This window comes from Epinephelus fuscoguttatus, linkage group LG8, assembly GCF_011397635.1.
Source record: "Epinephelus fuscoguttatus linkage group LG8, E.fuscoguttatus.final_Chr_v1".
In the NCBI taxonomy this organism is placed as follows: Eukaryota; Metazoa; Chordata; class Actinopteri; order Perciformes; family Serranidae; genus Epinephelus; species Epinephelus fuscoguttatus.
Genome location: NC_064759.1, coordinates 23588464 through 23604104, shown reverse-complemented (window position 1 = coordinate 23604104; position 15641 = coordinate 23588464). Strand labels below are relative to the sequence as shown.

At 41.3% G+C, this 15641-nt stretch overlaps 1 protein-coding gene across 3 annotated transcripts in view; it reads right to left on the bottom strand.

The window, feature by feature from the left end:
* Positions 1 to 13675, bottom strand: part of fhod3b (formin homology 2 domain containing 3b) — a 102675-nt gene extending 89000 nt beyond the window's left edge. Inside the window, exons 1-2 of one of the 3 annotated variants that reach the window (XM_049584989.1) lie at positions 13144 to 13675; positions 5839 to 5945 (exon numbers count right to left, since the gene is read on the bottom strand). In XM_049584989.1, coding sequence (XP_049440946.1) covers positions 5839 to 5945; positions 13144 to 13308 — 272 coding nt within the window. In that variant the 5' untranslated portion in view covers positions 13309 to 13675. The remainder of the gene's footprint in view (positions 1 to 5838; positions 5946 to 13143) is intronic. The other 2 variants (XM_049584991.1, XM_049584990.1) reach the window with 2 other exon arrangements.
* Between the last annotated feature and the right edge of the window lie 1966 nt (positions 13676 to 15641).

Below are 15641 nucleotides of genomic sequence, written 5' to 3'. Positions count from 1 at the left end.
GACAGACTGTTACTCTTAGTGACAATCAGGCAGCAGTGGGTCTGACAGAGAGAGAGGAAAAGCCTATCAACACAGAAGGCAGATCATACTGCTGCCTCACCATAAACCAGTAGCATTACTGCATAACTGCTCCAGACAGACGCTCTGACATCTTTCCTGCTCCGACCAGTCAGTAGGAGACTGCACTGACATGCACACGAGCAGATTACATGGCAGGGGAAATCTGTGTATCCTCACTATTTATCAAATATAATATCCAGCAACAAGCAGAGGTGACACAGGAGCAACATCTGTCAACATGGGCCTTCACTGGTGAGATGAGACAGCAAACAGGAACTTAATCCTCTGTGATGCTGTTGAGGCAAACGGGTAACCAGAGCCATTTTGTCACGAAAGTCTGCATTCTCTCCGCTTGGCTGCAGCAGTATCCCTATGCTTAACCAGGACCTGAGGCTACACAGGCCAACATGCTCATTATCAAATTAAAGGAACGTGCATGGAATATAAGTGAGGTTTTCAGACCCCCCCATCACCCCCACCAATTAAACATGAAAACTGGACACTCCCACAGGCAGACAGTGCTGCAGGCCTGTAAAGGGTGGTGCCCAAAGTTACAGAAATAATCATAACTATAAAGAATGTCAGCCAAACGACAAATTGGCTGCATGTTGGGATGTAATACCTACTGAATTCCATGGTCCTCTTTTGGTCTGATGTTTGTCTGTGCCAGAATGTTCTGGTTTCTTCCACTGGTGGTACTGTATAATCAACTTAAGCCAAGCTCCTATTAAATCTGATTCATTATGTGCAACATCATGCTTCTGAAATACCTTTGTTGCTACCATTTAAGTACAAATGACTAGCCTTAACAATCTCATGAAACGAGTAAACTTGACCATTACCCAAAACAATTACTTCTTACTTACGTCTCACTTCCTGACCATTACCAAAGCAATTGTTCTAAATTAGATGGCTTTATAAAAGATTAAATGAAAGCATATGGCCATTCTGTACATGAAAAGAAGCAGCGCACCATAAATCTTTCTACTTAATAGCATAAATCTGTTGTTCATCATCATCCTGTTGCCTATCAAATGTTGCAAACAGGAATGCAGCGGTGGAAACTGAACAACTATACCTGCCAATTAGATACCCCATATTATTTTCTTCTCTATTCGTCACTGCTCTGCTGTTCAGCACCCTCATAAGGCTCTGTCTTCCTGATACCCAGAGCAGCTGCAACTGGACCAGTGGATACCTGCCAGCTCCAGGCTCTCTGGTTTTATATAAGGGAGCATTACTGGCACTGTTTATAAAAACAATTGTGTACCCATAGAAGGTGAATACACATAGTTGGAACATAGTAAAGCCAGTACCTCCCCTCAAAGACCAATAATGCCAGACAAGAAGGCCCCACGGAGGTTTACTGACTCAGCTCTTCTTGGTGAACACCCCTGCTGGAGGGACTCCTTCATCAGTGTCTATAGAGGGATCTGCAGTGCCTGAGTGAGCCAGGGGGTAAGCCAGGCTGAGAGACTATCTACAGGGTTCATTTCCCTCAGAGGGGATGCTTCACTAACCATTGACCGAGTCTCGCACACAACCACATACACACTCAACAATCACAAAGCTGTTCTATTCTGTTAATAATACCCATAAACTGCTCTGCAAACACAGAGGGGGCAACTGGTGTTTTATTTCCCTCCTTGAAGTTTAAGCTGTACTGTGTTTGACAATTCCTCTGGTTCTTTTCAAATGGGTCTTTTTTCCTCCTCAAATGAAAATCTTGTGTGCTGTGAGTGTCAACGAAACAATGTCCAAGTGGGTCAGAAAAAAATGAAAATAATGAAAATGGAGCTGTCCTCAGAGAGATGAAAGGAGATGATCAGAAACGCTGAATAGTTGAGGCAAGAATAGTTGGATTTTAATACGCTTGACTTGTGACTGGTTGTCGAACACATCAAGAACACTCAATAAAACGAAGAAAGGCATATTCAGCACAAAACTGTTGGCTTTCATATGTGCTTTATATGTACCAGGGCAGTAAAACGCTAAAAAGTGTCTTCTTCTGCGCTGCATGTCAGCTACACATTACACATGCTGAATCAATTATGCAGTCAATAACAGCACTTGTTATCTTCTAAAAACAAGCCAGGGAATATGTCCTTGAGGACTCACAACTTTACAAATTATCTGTCAATCAATGTCACATATTTGAGTAAAAACAAAATAAAGCCCAGCACATAACGCAACACGAGTTCAATACAAGATTTTTCCTAAAACATCAGACCCCTAGTAAGTTCCCCTACAATGCTACAACAGGACCTCATCCTTCAATCCATGTAATCCACAAAAATATTCAAGGGCTATAAATGTCTGTGAGCACATGTCAGGCCATCTGATCCTAACTACGTCCCCCATACTCCATCTCTGCTCAGGGCTACAAATGCAGGAAACTGTGTGTACATACGGGGTCAATCAATCTATCACAGCTAGAAATCTTCATGACATACTGACTACCTTAAACTGTGCAGATATGTCTGAGCACATGTCTGGGCTATATGGTCAGTTTATAACTAAGTGTGACTGTATCAGAGATGCGACAGGGGATTTATGAGTCACAATCGCCCTATAGCTGAGCTTCAAACGCAGTGTGGAAGTGATTATGGCCCTTAAGCTCCCGTGACATGGATATCTCCTGGCTCTGCAGCGCTCTGTCAGAGGATCATACTTTAATCTGTTTGTAAAGACACTAGGTATGACACAGGCACCTCAGGAATGTAACCTGTCATTAATATCAATTACAGATGGATTTGATGGCCAATGATCAGGGAAGTTCAGGAACTCAGGTGGTATGTGAGTACAGTTCTCTTTCTGAAGGTGGGTGGCTGGGCTTAAAGCAAAAATAATCAAAGCATCACTTTGCTTGTTAGCGTAACAGTGTTACTTTGACGTCAACTTATAAAATTCAGAAAAAAAAAAACTGGGAAATACTCAAATTCTTTTTTGTAGGGTAAATGTTTTGGAGTTGGAGACTGCTGCTGACAGATCTGCAGTAAAATGAGTGTAAAAACAAAAATAAAATGGAACAAGTAAAGGTGAAATGCCTCATCAGACTTTTTATTAGCTCAATAATCATCAAATCAACAACACCGAGCAGTGGGGGGTGTAATCCTGGGCCCATCAGCACCGTAAAAAGCCAGCGAGCAGAACTGCCCTATTTTTTACAAAATAATTGGCTAACCACCTTCACCCCCAGCCTCCTCAGACAACACTGTGTGGGTTTAATGACACACATCCATACCAGCCTGTGCCAGCTGGCACGACAGAGGCCCTGGCAGGCTCGGTCGTCGACGAGAGAAGAAGTGGACCACTTTAACCTCACAGCTCTCAATAGCCTCCCATAAGCTCCTAACAATTTCAGATGGAACTGGGAAAGGACGGCACTCTCAACGTCCAATAGAAACACCAAGCCAGAGAGCAGCTTATGAATTCCAAGTTAGACAAATAAATCCATACATGTTTGTGGTCCAGCCGACCAGGAGCTCTCATGCCAACCTTTGGTTTGTGATCATCTAAAGTGGGCAGCACATGAATGATATATCAACATACTCCACAGTACATGAAAAAACATATGGAGTCAATAAAGTAACATGCCAAAGAACTTGTATGAAACAGAAATGAAACTAACACAATTTTAAACCTCTCTCTTCTTCATCCAGGTCTAAAATTTATGTCAAGACAAAGCCTCATTTAAATCCATATTACAGGGAAACAATGCAGCTAAATTAGAAGCTGAGAGTTGTACGGTGGTGGGTATACAGTTGTAGTTTGGCCACTTCTAATGAGACCAATGAGGTAACATTCAACAGAGATGAGGGCGATTACTCATGAGACGCGTCTACACCTCATAAGTGGTTTAGATGACATCACTGCTGCCACTCGGCCAGGGAGGCCAGGTATTTTAAGGGACATGAATGGACGACTGCCATGGAAAGTCTGAGACATTTAGTCTGTTACAAAGAAGGGCACTAATACCACCACAGAACTGATAAAATGTATCAAGGGCTACCTTTTCTACGACTAAGATCAGCATTGCACATGTATAAAGGCTACGTTCACATTACAGGCAAATTTGGCCCAAATCTGACATATATGTGACACAGATCTGATTTTTTCAGAGTAGTGTGGGCACAGACGCAATTTTTTTTCCATCAGAGGTGAGACATTTCCATATGTGGTCCTAAACAACAGATCCGATCAGTGACCATGCATCAACTGTGAGAATGGTCATTTGAAATGTTTGTGTTTTTCCCATATAGCCATGGTTGTTCTACGTTATACATCACTGCGCAGGTGCAAATCAATGACCAATCAGTGTCAGAGCGTTCTGTTGAAGATACAGAAGGCTGCCATAGCTGTACTGCCGCTGCAGTAGGCTGCCCCAGTCGCCAGTCAATCGAGCCCCACTGCCAGATGCTTTCTGACAGGGTCATGACATTGCTGTCATGAGGCTCCAACAGAGATATAGGAATGTAGCCCTTGACAACTTAAATTTTGAGACATCTTCCATGAAACCCTCCACATCCTGATCCCACCACTCCTGAGTCCTCTCCTCCACAGAAGTACCAGTTGCTAATAGAGCTAGTGGACCAAAAGCTTAGTTATTGTTCTGAAAATGTGCTACACACCGTCCCAAACAGAAGCACATGGCTAATTATTATGCAGAATGACATTATTGAACCTTCCTACTATGGTGATCATTCGATGGTAAAGTCTGTGCTACTATGCCAATCATTTTTTCCCCAAATGTGGCGTTATTGATAATATGTGAAAGATCTGTTTACACTGATGTCAGATATGGGTCACCTCCATCATGAATATGAACAGTCTAGGCAGAAGGATCTTATCTGGAGAAACAAAATAGAAGCATTAAGTCTATAATGTGAGCATGGTCATGTTTTTTTTTTTTACTTAACAGAACAAACATTATGATTGATAAATGACATATCCTGAGCCAGTGAGACTGTTGAGATATTTGGTGACTGAGGAGTTTGTGCAGCTAATAATACAGATGTTAAATTTAAACTCGTTTACCTCTAAAATCTCAAAATGCTGAAAGACTTTTGAAACTGAGAGTCCCTCAGGTGGGGTGAAGCCTGTCCCCTCAGCTCTTCGACAGACACAACCACCTCCTGAGAGCAGCTTTTAAGCAGGAGAGCTCAATCAGCTAAGGCCCGGAAAAGGGATTATTACACTAATTCATCCTGGAACAAAATGGGTATCATTATGATTCAAATCACTATAATAGAATCAAATTAGGCAAAGAAATATAGCGAGTAGGATACTAATACATATCCCCCATATACTCTATAATTTCACCCTTATCTCGCCTACATTTTTATGTGTCTCCCTCTCAAAAACCAGTAATCACATTGTACTGATTATGTGTGACTGTTGAGGCAGAGAAATATTTGGGGTGTTTTTAAAAGCCAGATTGTTGTAATCAAAAACTTTCAAGTCAGTTACTCTTGAATAATACATCTTTTATTTCTGGTTCATAACAGTTCATTTGACCACAACAACATGAACAATCTATTCCTGTACAATCAGAGCCTGGCAAGTAACGTACATTATCAACCTGCTAGGCAGTGCCAAGCCCCTCTTGTGTTTCCAATCTGAATCTTTTGAATTGCTAAGGATATATGACCAACTTTGGTGCAGTGATAGAGAGTGTTTTTCATTTCAGCATGTTATGTAGATGCAATTGTTTGCTTTTGAATTTTAGTGATAGTGAAGGAAAAACTATGAGAGAGAAAGACGTGACTGTTATCTTACCCTCCTTCCTCCTGAAATCCCTCCAGTTCATCTTTCTGCTCTGCCAAGGTAGACTCCAAGTCCAGGTAGCTTCCATTATGGGACAGCTGAAGGGCACAGTCATCAGGCTAGAAGGGAAGAAGACATAGTTAAACACTGATTTGTCTTTAATCCGCTAAAGGTTATGTCATTTGTATTTAACACATGTAAAGAATGTTAAACACTTTAGGGGAAATGGTATTTTTCAACCTGGACTGGAACCTATTCTCCTATGTTGTCCTGTGTTTAGGGCTTTAGTAGCTCAGTCCATAGGGACTTGGGTTGGGAACCGGAGGGTCGCCTGTTCAAGTCCCCGTCTGGACCAAAATATGGAGCGTGGACTGGTAGCTGGAGAGGTGCCAGTTCACCTCCTGGGCACTGCCGAGGTGCCCCTGAGCAAGGCACCAACCCCCCCCCCCCCCCCCCCAACCGCTCGGAGCACCTGTCATGGGCAGCCCACTCTGACATCTCTTCACTTAGTGCATGTATAAGTCCGGTTTGTGCATGTGTGTGTTCGGACCTGTGTGTAATTGACAACAGAGTGAAAAATTGAATTTCCCCTCGGGGATTAATTAAACTAAATTAAAAAAAAATTAAATTAAATTAAATTAAAATTGTGTCTAGCTGTTGTTATTGTGTTTAACCAAGACTCACTCTCGAAGTGAGAAGTCTCGCTCTGAAGTCTTGTGAGTTGAGTTGTTGCAGGAAGACACTAACAAACCAACCAGATCAAGCAAAAGGTAAAGAAAAAAACATATTATTTCTTTGTCAGACACTATAACAACAATATGAGCCTGTCAGGGGCAAAAACAAGCACTTTTAGTGGACATACACTGACAGTGTGTTATTGTCCTGAAAATTACACTAACTCAATACTCGACCAATTTCAAAATTGTCGCTCCCATTAGTAACTTGGGAAACACAATTGGAAAATAGGGTCCAAGTTCAAAAATACTGATGTTTCACTTTAAGTCAGTAGAGGCTTTAGAAATGCATGGCCAGTTGAGGCTTGGGAGTCAATGACTGACTGTACCAAATACTGCTACAATCTGATCAGTTTGGCACCAACATATTAGCTAAACAAGGTAAAAACAGGCTGATATGGAGACTCAGTGACTTGCTGACCATGTATGATATCAAAATCAGGCAAAGGCAACCTTTCCAAAGCTGTGAGGTAGACAATCTATCTACAGTAGGGTTCATAGAGCTCTGGAGATTTTGGTTTGTTGCCTCTGTGAAACAGAAGAATCACTGTGTTGAATGTCTATGTTTCAAGCTAAATAGAAGTTCATAACCACATGCATATTAATCACCATGTGGTAAGACGTTTATTCTTTAAATCACAACTTCAGTTGCAACAAAAATACTGCTCATTTAAAAAATGAAATAGTTATCGGTGTATACAAAACATAACTTTGTTCATTTTTATGGGTCAGTGGGCAAATGCACAGCATATTTGAGGTTTATGTCTAGTCGGCAGTGGACCATAGAAAGCTATTTTATCAGCTCCTGTCAGCGCTCTACAATGACAAGCAGAGCAAGGTTGCAGAGAAGTCATGCAGATTTGGAGCAGTTTGGCAGTCTGGTGCCTCTTATCTCTCTGCTCTCTCTGTCTGATAAACTATCATCACAGAAGATGAAGATGATTTTGCAGAGGAGGTATGATTTGTCTGGTCTTGAATGGTTGTCATCAGCTGACTGTGGTCAAAGACATGAGGTATGAGTCTGTGCCTGTTCACTTGTCAGGTTGACCTCCAAATTAGAGATATTAACCTATTTATATTCAGAGTCTGTCAGCTTGACAGGACAGTGGCTCCAGTGGTGAAGCAGAGAACAGGAAAACAAATACCATTACTGGAGGGCAAACATATGACTTAAGTGAGGAGAGTGGCACTGCTCTGCTCCATCAACAGTCAGGGTGTCTAAGACAACAACATACTGTAATGTCCACATGGAACTCAGTACATTTGTCTTCTCTTGTCAGCCCACACTGGCAAAGGCTATAATACCCTTGCATAATTTACACATCCCAAATAAGCAGCCTGCAAGACTTCTTAAAAGCGTGCATGTAAACATACATGTAAGATGTAAGACCATGTGTTTTTTAAGTTAGACCGGTTATTGCCAGGTCTAATGTAGTTCAATTCCCTCCCACATATGACAGTAACTTAATTGAACGTGAAGGAAAAAAGGCTGGGAAAGACATTATGGGTCTGATGGCTTTGATCTGTTCAGCCACTCTGTTTGTGTTACTGCACTACAGCACTCAAGGACTGTGTCATATTTGAGAAGTGAAACAAAACATGTGGTTGGTTAGGATAACTCTCACTCCTTCTCCACCTCTCTCTCTCTCTCTCTCTCTCTCTCTCTCTCAGACTCTGAGCTGTCTTATTTGTTTTCCAAGCATTGTAAACCAAAAGACTATTGGTAATATGATAGTTGTAGAGATTATAGGGCTGAACATCTTCATTTTGAGAGATCAGAGATGAAGCAAAGCACAAGACCAACACAGTAAACATACACCAAAAAACTTCAATCGCATAGTAAATCCTATTGAATCTAAGACAGTGATAAGCCTAAGTTAGATTGTTGTTGATGTCCTTACAGTAAGGCAGACTGAGAGATGGAAAGAGACAGAGATCAAGAGAAAGGAAGGCGGGTAGGCAAACAAACAAAGCGTTACACAGGCGGGAGGAGAGCAAGTGCTTCTCCAGATTACAGGACAGATTCTGGACAGACAGGAAATCCAGGCATAAGGGCCAAAGTTAGGCCCACTATTTTTATACCTATGGACTGACATGCCTTTAAAAATAATGGGTGTGACAGTAATATGAAATGTAGCATGAAGGAGAAGACACAATAAATCATGCACACTGACCAGTGGCTGGACCCTATATAATGTGTAAGACACCGAACCACACAAAGGAGAACTTGTTAACTTACTGAACGTCTCTTTTTTCCCAGCCAGGAGTCTCTCTAATGTCTAAATTACATTTACCAATTACCTAAATGTTCATTAATTAATTTGTTTATTAAGTCAATCATTTTCACTTGGGCTGCACCTGCCAGTGATTTCTTGTCCACTTAACCATCTAGAGACATTTTTATTTAAAGAAGTCTTTTAATTATTCTTGAGTTTGTGTCTTCAAAGTGTTCTTCATCTCTGCTTATTCTAAGTACCCGCTTCTTCCTCTTTTGTTAATTCCAAATAAAACCTTGTTGCTGCTTCTGCAAGCAGAGGCAATACCACTTGTAGTAAGAGTAAAAGCTTTCCTAAAACTTGTTACAAATGCTGTCAAATTATAAAAAAAAACCCCAGATGTTTTATTATATTTTAGGTTGTTTTTTTTTTTACTCGGACATTTAAAGTTCTTTAAATTATACGTGAAGGGCTATTGAAGTTCATGGATTGGATAAAAGGGAAGAAAATGTTTGTTCTCTTTCAGCTTTACGCTCTGTATCACAACCTGAAATAGACAAAACATTGGGCTGAATTTGCAGCCATAACCAGTAATTAGCTAACTGTGGAACCAAGAAATGCATTTCCCCACACAAGGTTTTGACTCGCAGACCAAAAGCGGAAAAGCAAAAAAGTCAAAGTGAATTATACACGTCTGCCATTAATCAGTCCCCACCTGTACATCCATGCATGTACTCACTCCTGTATTATTCACACATCCATCCTCTAACCGGTGTCACTTTAGGCTTTCCTTATATAATCAACCTGGATTACTGGTTACAAGTCTTACCATGCATAACCATGCTAGGCTGATGCACATAAATGGCCTTTAATCCAGGAACAGTTGTACCAGATTATCAGTAGCAGAGGCTTCCTTAGCTGTCCCCCGCCCAGGACTTGAACCCACGGTGGCCTGTGAGGGCCAAGTCCAGAGAAGTAACCACAAGTGCTCTGCTCACACACTGAGGTCTGGCCTCTCCCTTCAACCACCATACTGTGGTCCACTGACCAGGGAGGCAGTTAAGGCAGAAAGAGCTAAAAATAAACACCATGCAATTTCCAATTTAAAACTGCTATCTCACTCCAAATTTCTCTGGAATGAGATAGCATATACTGTGTGGAAGTTGTACTTTGAAACTCAATAGCTGAACAACATTGTCTTCTACATAGTTGTGTGCAAATGTTAACCCCGTGTTAACTAACCTCACACATTTTAAATAAAACAAGGGGAATAACAGTAAGCCACTTTAAAGATCAGAGTTTGTTTGATAAAGGTGAGGATGGTATTTGCGGTCTTTCTCTGAAGACAAGTGATTTAAAACACATTAGATGCATGAAGGAGAAACCACAACAGCAATCTTAAATTTCTGTCAAGCATGCAGAGGATGAGTCTGTGTACTGATGCTGCACTCTTATGAAAGGAGCCCTCTGCTGAGACAACCCTCCAAAATGCAGAGACCAGCAAAACCTCAACTCTGCATAACAATGTGTAAAAGAATTCAAAGGAGCTCTGACAGGCATGAAGGAGGAACCTGTATTTTACAGCATTTAACATAACTTCTCATTGTGGGACTCTGTAATTTCTTAGGGAAAAAAATGTGGCCCAAAAATTGAAATTGGTAAAGTGAGAGTCCACTATCCAAGACTTAGCCACATTTTCCCTCCCTTGAATACTGCTTTGCAATCCGATGCCAGGCCTCAAGGCCACCAAGCCACAAACTACTAAACATTGACAGAGAAGAAAGGATGTGAAGGACTATTGATCTATTGATTTACGATGACATTACCAGCAGATCTGGAAAAACTCCAAAAATTTTGAATAGCATACCCCCTTTCTCACCTGACAAGGACAATGCATTATTCATGACAAAATAAAAAGGCTGAGTCAGGTAATGGCTGGTCATACTTTCCATCCACAGACACAACAGAAAAGATTGTTTACAGATGAGATGCTACATCTATACATGGTATGAATGAAGCAGCACTGCTACTACAATAACAGAATACATTACATATTGCATTATACCTGTAACACATGGTGGCATGGCATTTTCCAAAAGGCTACAGGGTGAAAAACTGACTTGTGTGCGCCTGTTGTCCTGACAAAGCGGTTGTTGCTACACAACAATTCTCGTTGCTATAAAATACAGTCCTTGGTCATAATGGCTTTTGATGTTTAAACCTCACAAACGGTTACTTGTAATTGATGTTTGACTTTGTACAGCAGCGTAGCCAAGGTGCCATGCTCATGTACAAACCAGTCCAACACACACGTATAAACACCAACCGCACACACATGAACAGATCACCCCTCTTGAGACTGCAGACTGAAACTGACAGGAACAGCCCAGAGACAGCATATGCTAGCTGTTTTGACTCCCTCGGCACCATGTGTTAGCAGCGTGCTATTTATACCAGATTGACCTGCACCATAGAGACGGAGCTCAAAGACAACAGATTTGCTGTCGAAGGCCTTTACAGGGTCACGCCAAAGTCATTTCTTCAAACTTTTGAGGGCATGCATCAGAGTTTGCACTGCTCAATGTGGCAACATGCTCTTGTCATCCACCTGACTGTTGTTGTTTATGAAAAGCACAAGGGCTGCTCCTTCAAGTTACTGCTAACCACAAATGCCCATGTGACCAAATCTCACTAACCAGGCGCTGCCGAGCCCACCGCTGGTACTCCCTCTCTGTCGACTTTGTGGTCCAGCTGGCCTACTGCTAAACTGAGACCAGTCGACTGTGCAAAGTACATCAGCTCTTTGTTTGTGTTTTTAATTCTGCCCGCTTCCCTCTCCTCTCTCAAACAGTGGAAAGCGTTCCCATCCCATCCTGCTGGTCAGACTGAGTGGGCTGCAGAATGAGAGCCAGGCTTGTGGTGATCCACAGCATCCTGAGGCTTCCGTGACTTATCTTACCAGCTCTGCTCAAACAAGATGGAGTACCATTGATCTGACAGAATGAAGAAAGACCCTAATTAACTCTGTATTTACGCAACTTCCCAACCAGACTAAGATGAATACTCAATAAAACACTCGACCTCAGATGCTATGGCCCCTTGGTTTTGTTTAAATTTGAAGGTCAGTAGATGAGGCCTTTATGGTGCATACAGTCTAATCAGATAGCAGAAATTGGAATTTCCAAAGAGATCTATCTTTAAGAGTCCTCTAAAAGAAAAAAAGTAGAAAATGGGCTTCAGGTTTACACTATTTCTCATTGGCTTTCTTCAGTAAACTTAAACAGGGCAATTTACACCATACCAAAGAGGAACATTCGGCTATTTTGAGCTGCTTAAAACTGGCTGTGCAATTGTGGATTTTGGAAAGGCCAACTTTTGCAACCAAAACAATGTGTACCGTTTCACCTCCTCAGACGGTTAGGACTAAATGAAGACCGACGTGAGCCAGCTGACCAAACAAAACAATGTGGAGGTACAGCAAAATACATTCTGCTTTGGACAAAGGATATCATAGAAGATGCCAAAAATGTAAAATGTCAAAAAACAAAAGTGTGTTGTGTGGGATACACATGGATTTAGAAGTTGTGTCAGATGGTTGCAAATTCAAATCCCCAGATCTAGGACAAACCGGGTAGGGAATTACCCTCCTCCATCCCTCATCAACTGACCAACTGGGCATTTGACCCCTCTACTCAAATTGGGGCTGTGTAGTGGCAATACCAGAAGTGGCTTTCTTCATTGACCTGCCCATTCATAGTACCACAAATGCAAAGTTGGCTCCTTATCCATGAAATACTTTTCTTTTAGCCCATAGATAAGGCAAGCAGAACCCCAATTGAAGGTTGAGGGAAGATTAAAAGTAAACAATCATTATTAATAACCAGGGCATACCATCTTTGCATTATATGTTTCCTTCTTTGTTTCTTCTCTCTTACATAAAATTACTGTGACAAAACTTTTCTAAATTTTGAAAGATTTCCCCAAGCCTAGCTAATGGATAGTAAAAAAAGCAGGTCAAACTGAGGGGATTAGTGTTGTGGTAAACATTAACAGATGCCTGTCCCTCAGCCAAATAATGGGTGTCTACATCACTCCAACATCACCCAAAGCCACCAAATACTTTATAATATCATATCACGGGCCTTTCTTATTGACACTGTGCCTGAAATAACTGTTTTAATACATGCCCATGCTCTATCAGCATCCCATAATAGCAAGCTGTTCCAAGTCACAGGCTCAATCAATGGTCCATTAGGTTTGTTTGGTAGCAACCCAACCAATATGTTCAAGCTAATTATTAATTTAGGATTTTGTGGGTGTTAACTTTTCACTAAGCTCATTTAGACAGTCATGCAAAAACATCATACCTTCTGCGGAGCTTTCAGCAGCCTGTGGACTCCGGCAATCTGATTAATCAGAGGAATATCTTCCCTGAAGGTGTACAGAGGTGGTCTGGTGGGCTCGGGGAAATTGGTGCTGTTAAATGGATCAGTATCATCTAAGAACTGTACCCTGCATATAAACGTAGCCATGATGTATCCATGCAAAGCGATTTCAGATCATGAAAAAAGTGGATGCGACACCACAGCCTCTGACAGACAGGCAGCCCCCCGGGCAGCGTACCACCGGCAGGTCTTCTGCAGTAGCAAAATCCTGCACCCTCTGTTATCCTTGGACCTTCTCCATTCGCTTCACGCAGCGCAGAGGACTCGGGACAGTGGACCAACAGTCCAGAAGTAAAGATCCAGGGTACCTCGTTGAGAGATACGGTTAGTCAGTGCGGTGTGAAAATGAGCGGGGCGGCAGTATCCCTGGGCATTGCGGGCGTTAGAGGTGCTGAGGCAGACTGCGGACGGGACTGCTACACTTGGCGCCTGGTCTGTGAGAGCGATGGGAAGCGGCTCCCTCCTCAAGCATTAACTCTGCCAGGGGACACAGCAGCCAGACCTCAGCCGGCCGGCTCAGCTCATATTACAGGCGTAATGGCGGCTTCCAGTGGCCAAAATGAGAAGTACACAAAACGCACTGCACCGAATTTGGTAATGACTCTGGTGAATCATGCAATCAGTGTTGTTTACAGTTTTTTTTCTGATTGCTTAGGCACTATCTTTGAAACTGTAGGCTATTTTTGCACAACTCACTAACCACAAAACACTACACCACACCCGCAAAACATTACACATCTCTTGCAAAAGCAAACATTGTACAACTCATTAAACTCTTTTAAATTGTGTATTTGCATCAATACAGTACACACAAACCATCATTTGATTAAGTACAAACAAGCACTGATGGTTTCGATGAAAAACACTTGTGGCTATTGCTTTTTCTATGCACAGGGCATTGCAGTTTACAATACAGTTTCGCATACATGTAGTAAACACACATACACACAGGTACCCAAATGTGTAAATTATGGATGTTCCAAATATAATATACTATCAGTGCAGAAACAGTAAGGGTTTTGTTTTTGTTTTTCAAAATCTTATAACACACCTTGAACAATTAAAGCGCAGCAGAATAAAAAGCATTATGTCAGGAAAAAAACACACACACAGAAAAATAAGGTAAATGTCCTCTTCTTTGTGGATCTGGCCGTAAGACTTCATCCACATCTCTTTGCCCAATAGAGGCTTTCATTGTTGTCCAAGCCAAATGTTTACCTGTGGCATGTTTATAGTGCTCAAGCTGTTTTGTAAGTAAACTCATGATCTAAAAGTGTTTTAACATATCAATGAATGGAAAGGCAATTGGCAAAACAGAGTTGCAGTTTTAAGAATAATGTTCCCTTTTTGCCTATAGGAGTTATTACATTGCAAACTGAGTTTAAAGGTCCAGCGTGTAGAATTTAGGAGCATCTTTTGGCAGAAATGGTATATAATACTCACAGCTATGTTTTCATCAGTTTATAATCACTTGAAAATAACCTCAGAATGAGCTGTTTATATTACTTACGGATGGGGTCCTCTCCCATGGAGTCCGCCATGTTGTTTCAACAGTAACAGTCAAACCAAATACTAGCTCTAGATAAGGACATTTGCGTTTTTTGCGTCAATCACCATAATTCCCCCACATACTTGGCACACAGAAGAAGTTTCCTTTCTGCAACCTCACCGCTAGATGCCACCAAATCCTACACACTAGACCTTTAAGGCAGAGAATGTGTATTCAGTTTGGCACACCAGGTAAATGGATTGGCTGGTGTTAGTGGTTTCAGAGATAGTGCTTCAAGAATCACTGTTGGTGTTTATGCATTCAAAAAACTCTAAAACTAAACTGACATATTATACCTAGAAAGATGGTAGTATACAGCAAACAGACCTACCAAAGACAGCTGAAAAATATGAGACAGATATAGTCTTGGTTAATAACAATAATAATGATAATAATAATGTAGTTGGAAACAGGCCATTTCTAAGTGTTCATTGGCCTAACTCCTCCTGTGAAGCATTCATGAACAGAAATTTGTTGACTGAAGTGTGTATTTCTATAAGCTTCTTTCATCTCCATGACCAATAAGTAACTCCATCTGCTGATGAAGGCCATGAGATCAGACTGACGGTTATGTGAGTAAAGAATGTTTTTGTCAATCATTTTCAAGGTCATGAACGAAGCTTCAGTATGTCTTCATTATTTGTGTGTGTTCGTATATGCCATTAAAGCTATGTAATTATATACTGTGCTTTCAATCATTCACTAACTCTTGATACAACAGTTACTGATGCTTCATATGGGATGTTATGCTGTTGATCATAGAAAAACTACTTAGATGTGATACCAAGCCCTTACTGTATGACCAAAGACTCTTTAAGGTGTTAACATACAATAAATCCTTAAAAGAGCAGTGGTTTCTGTGCATTGACCT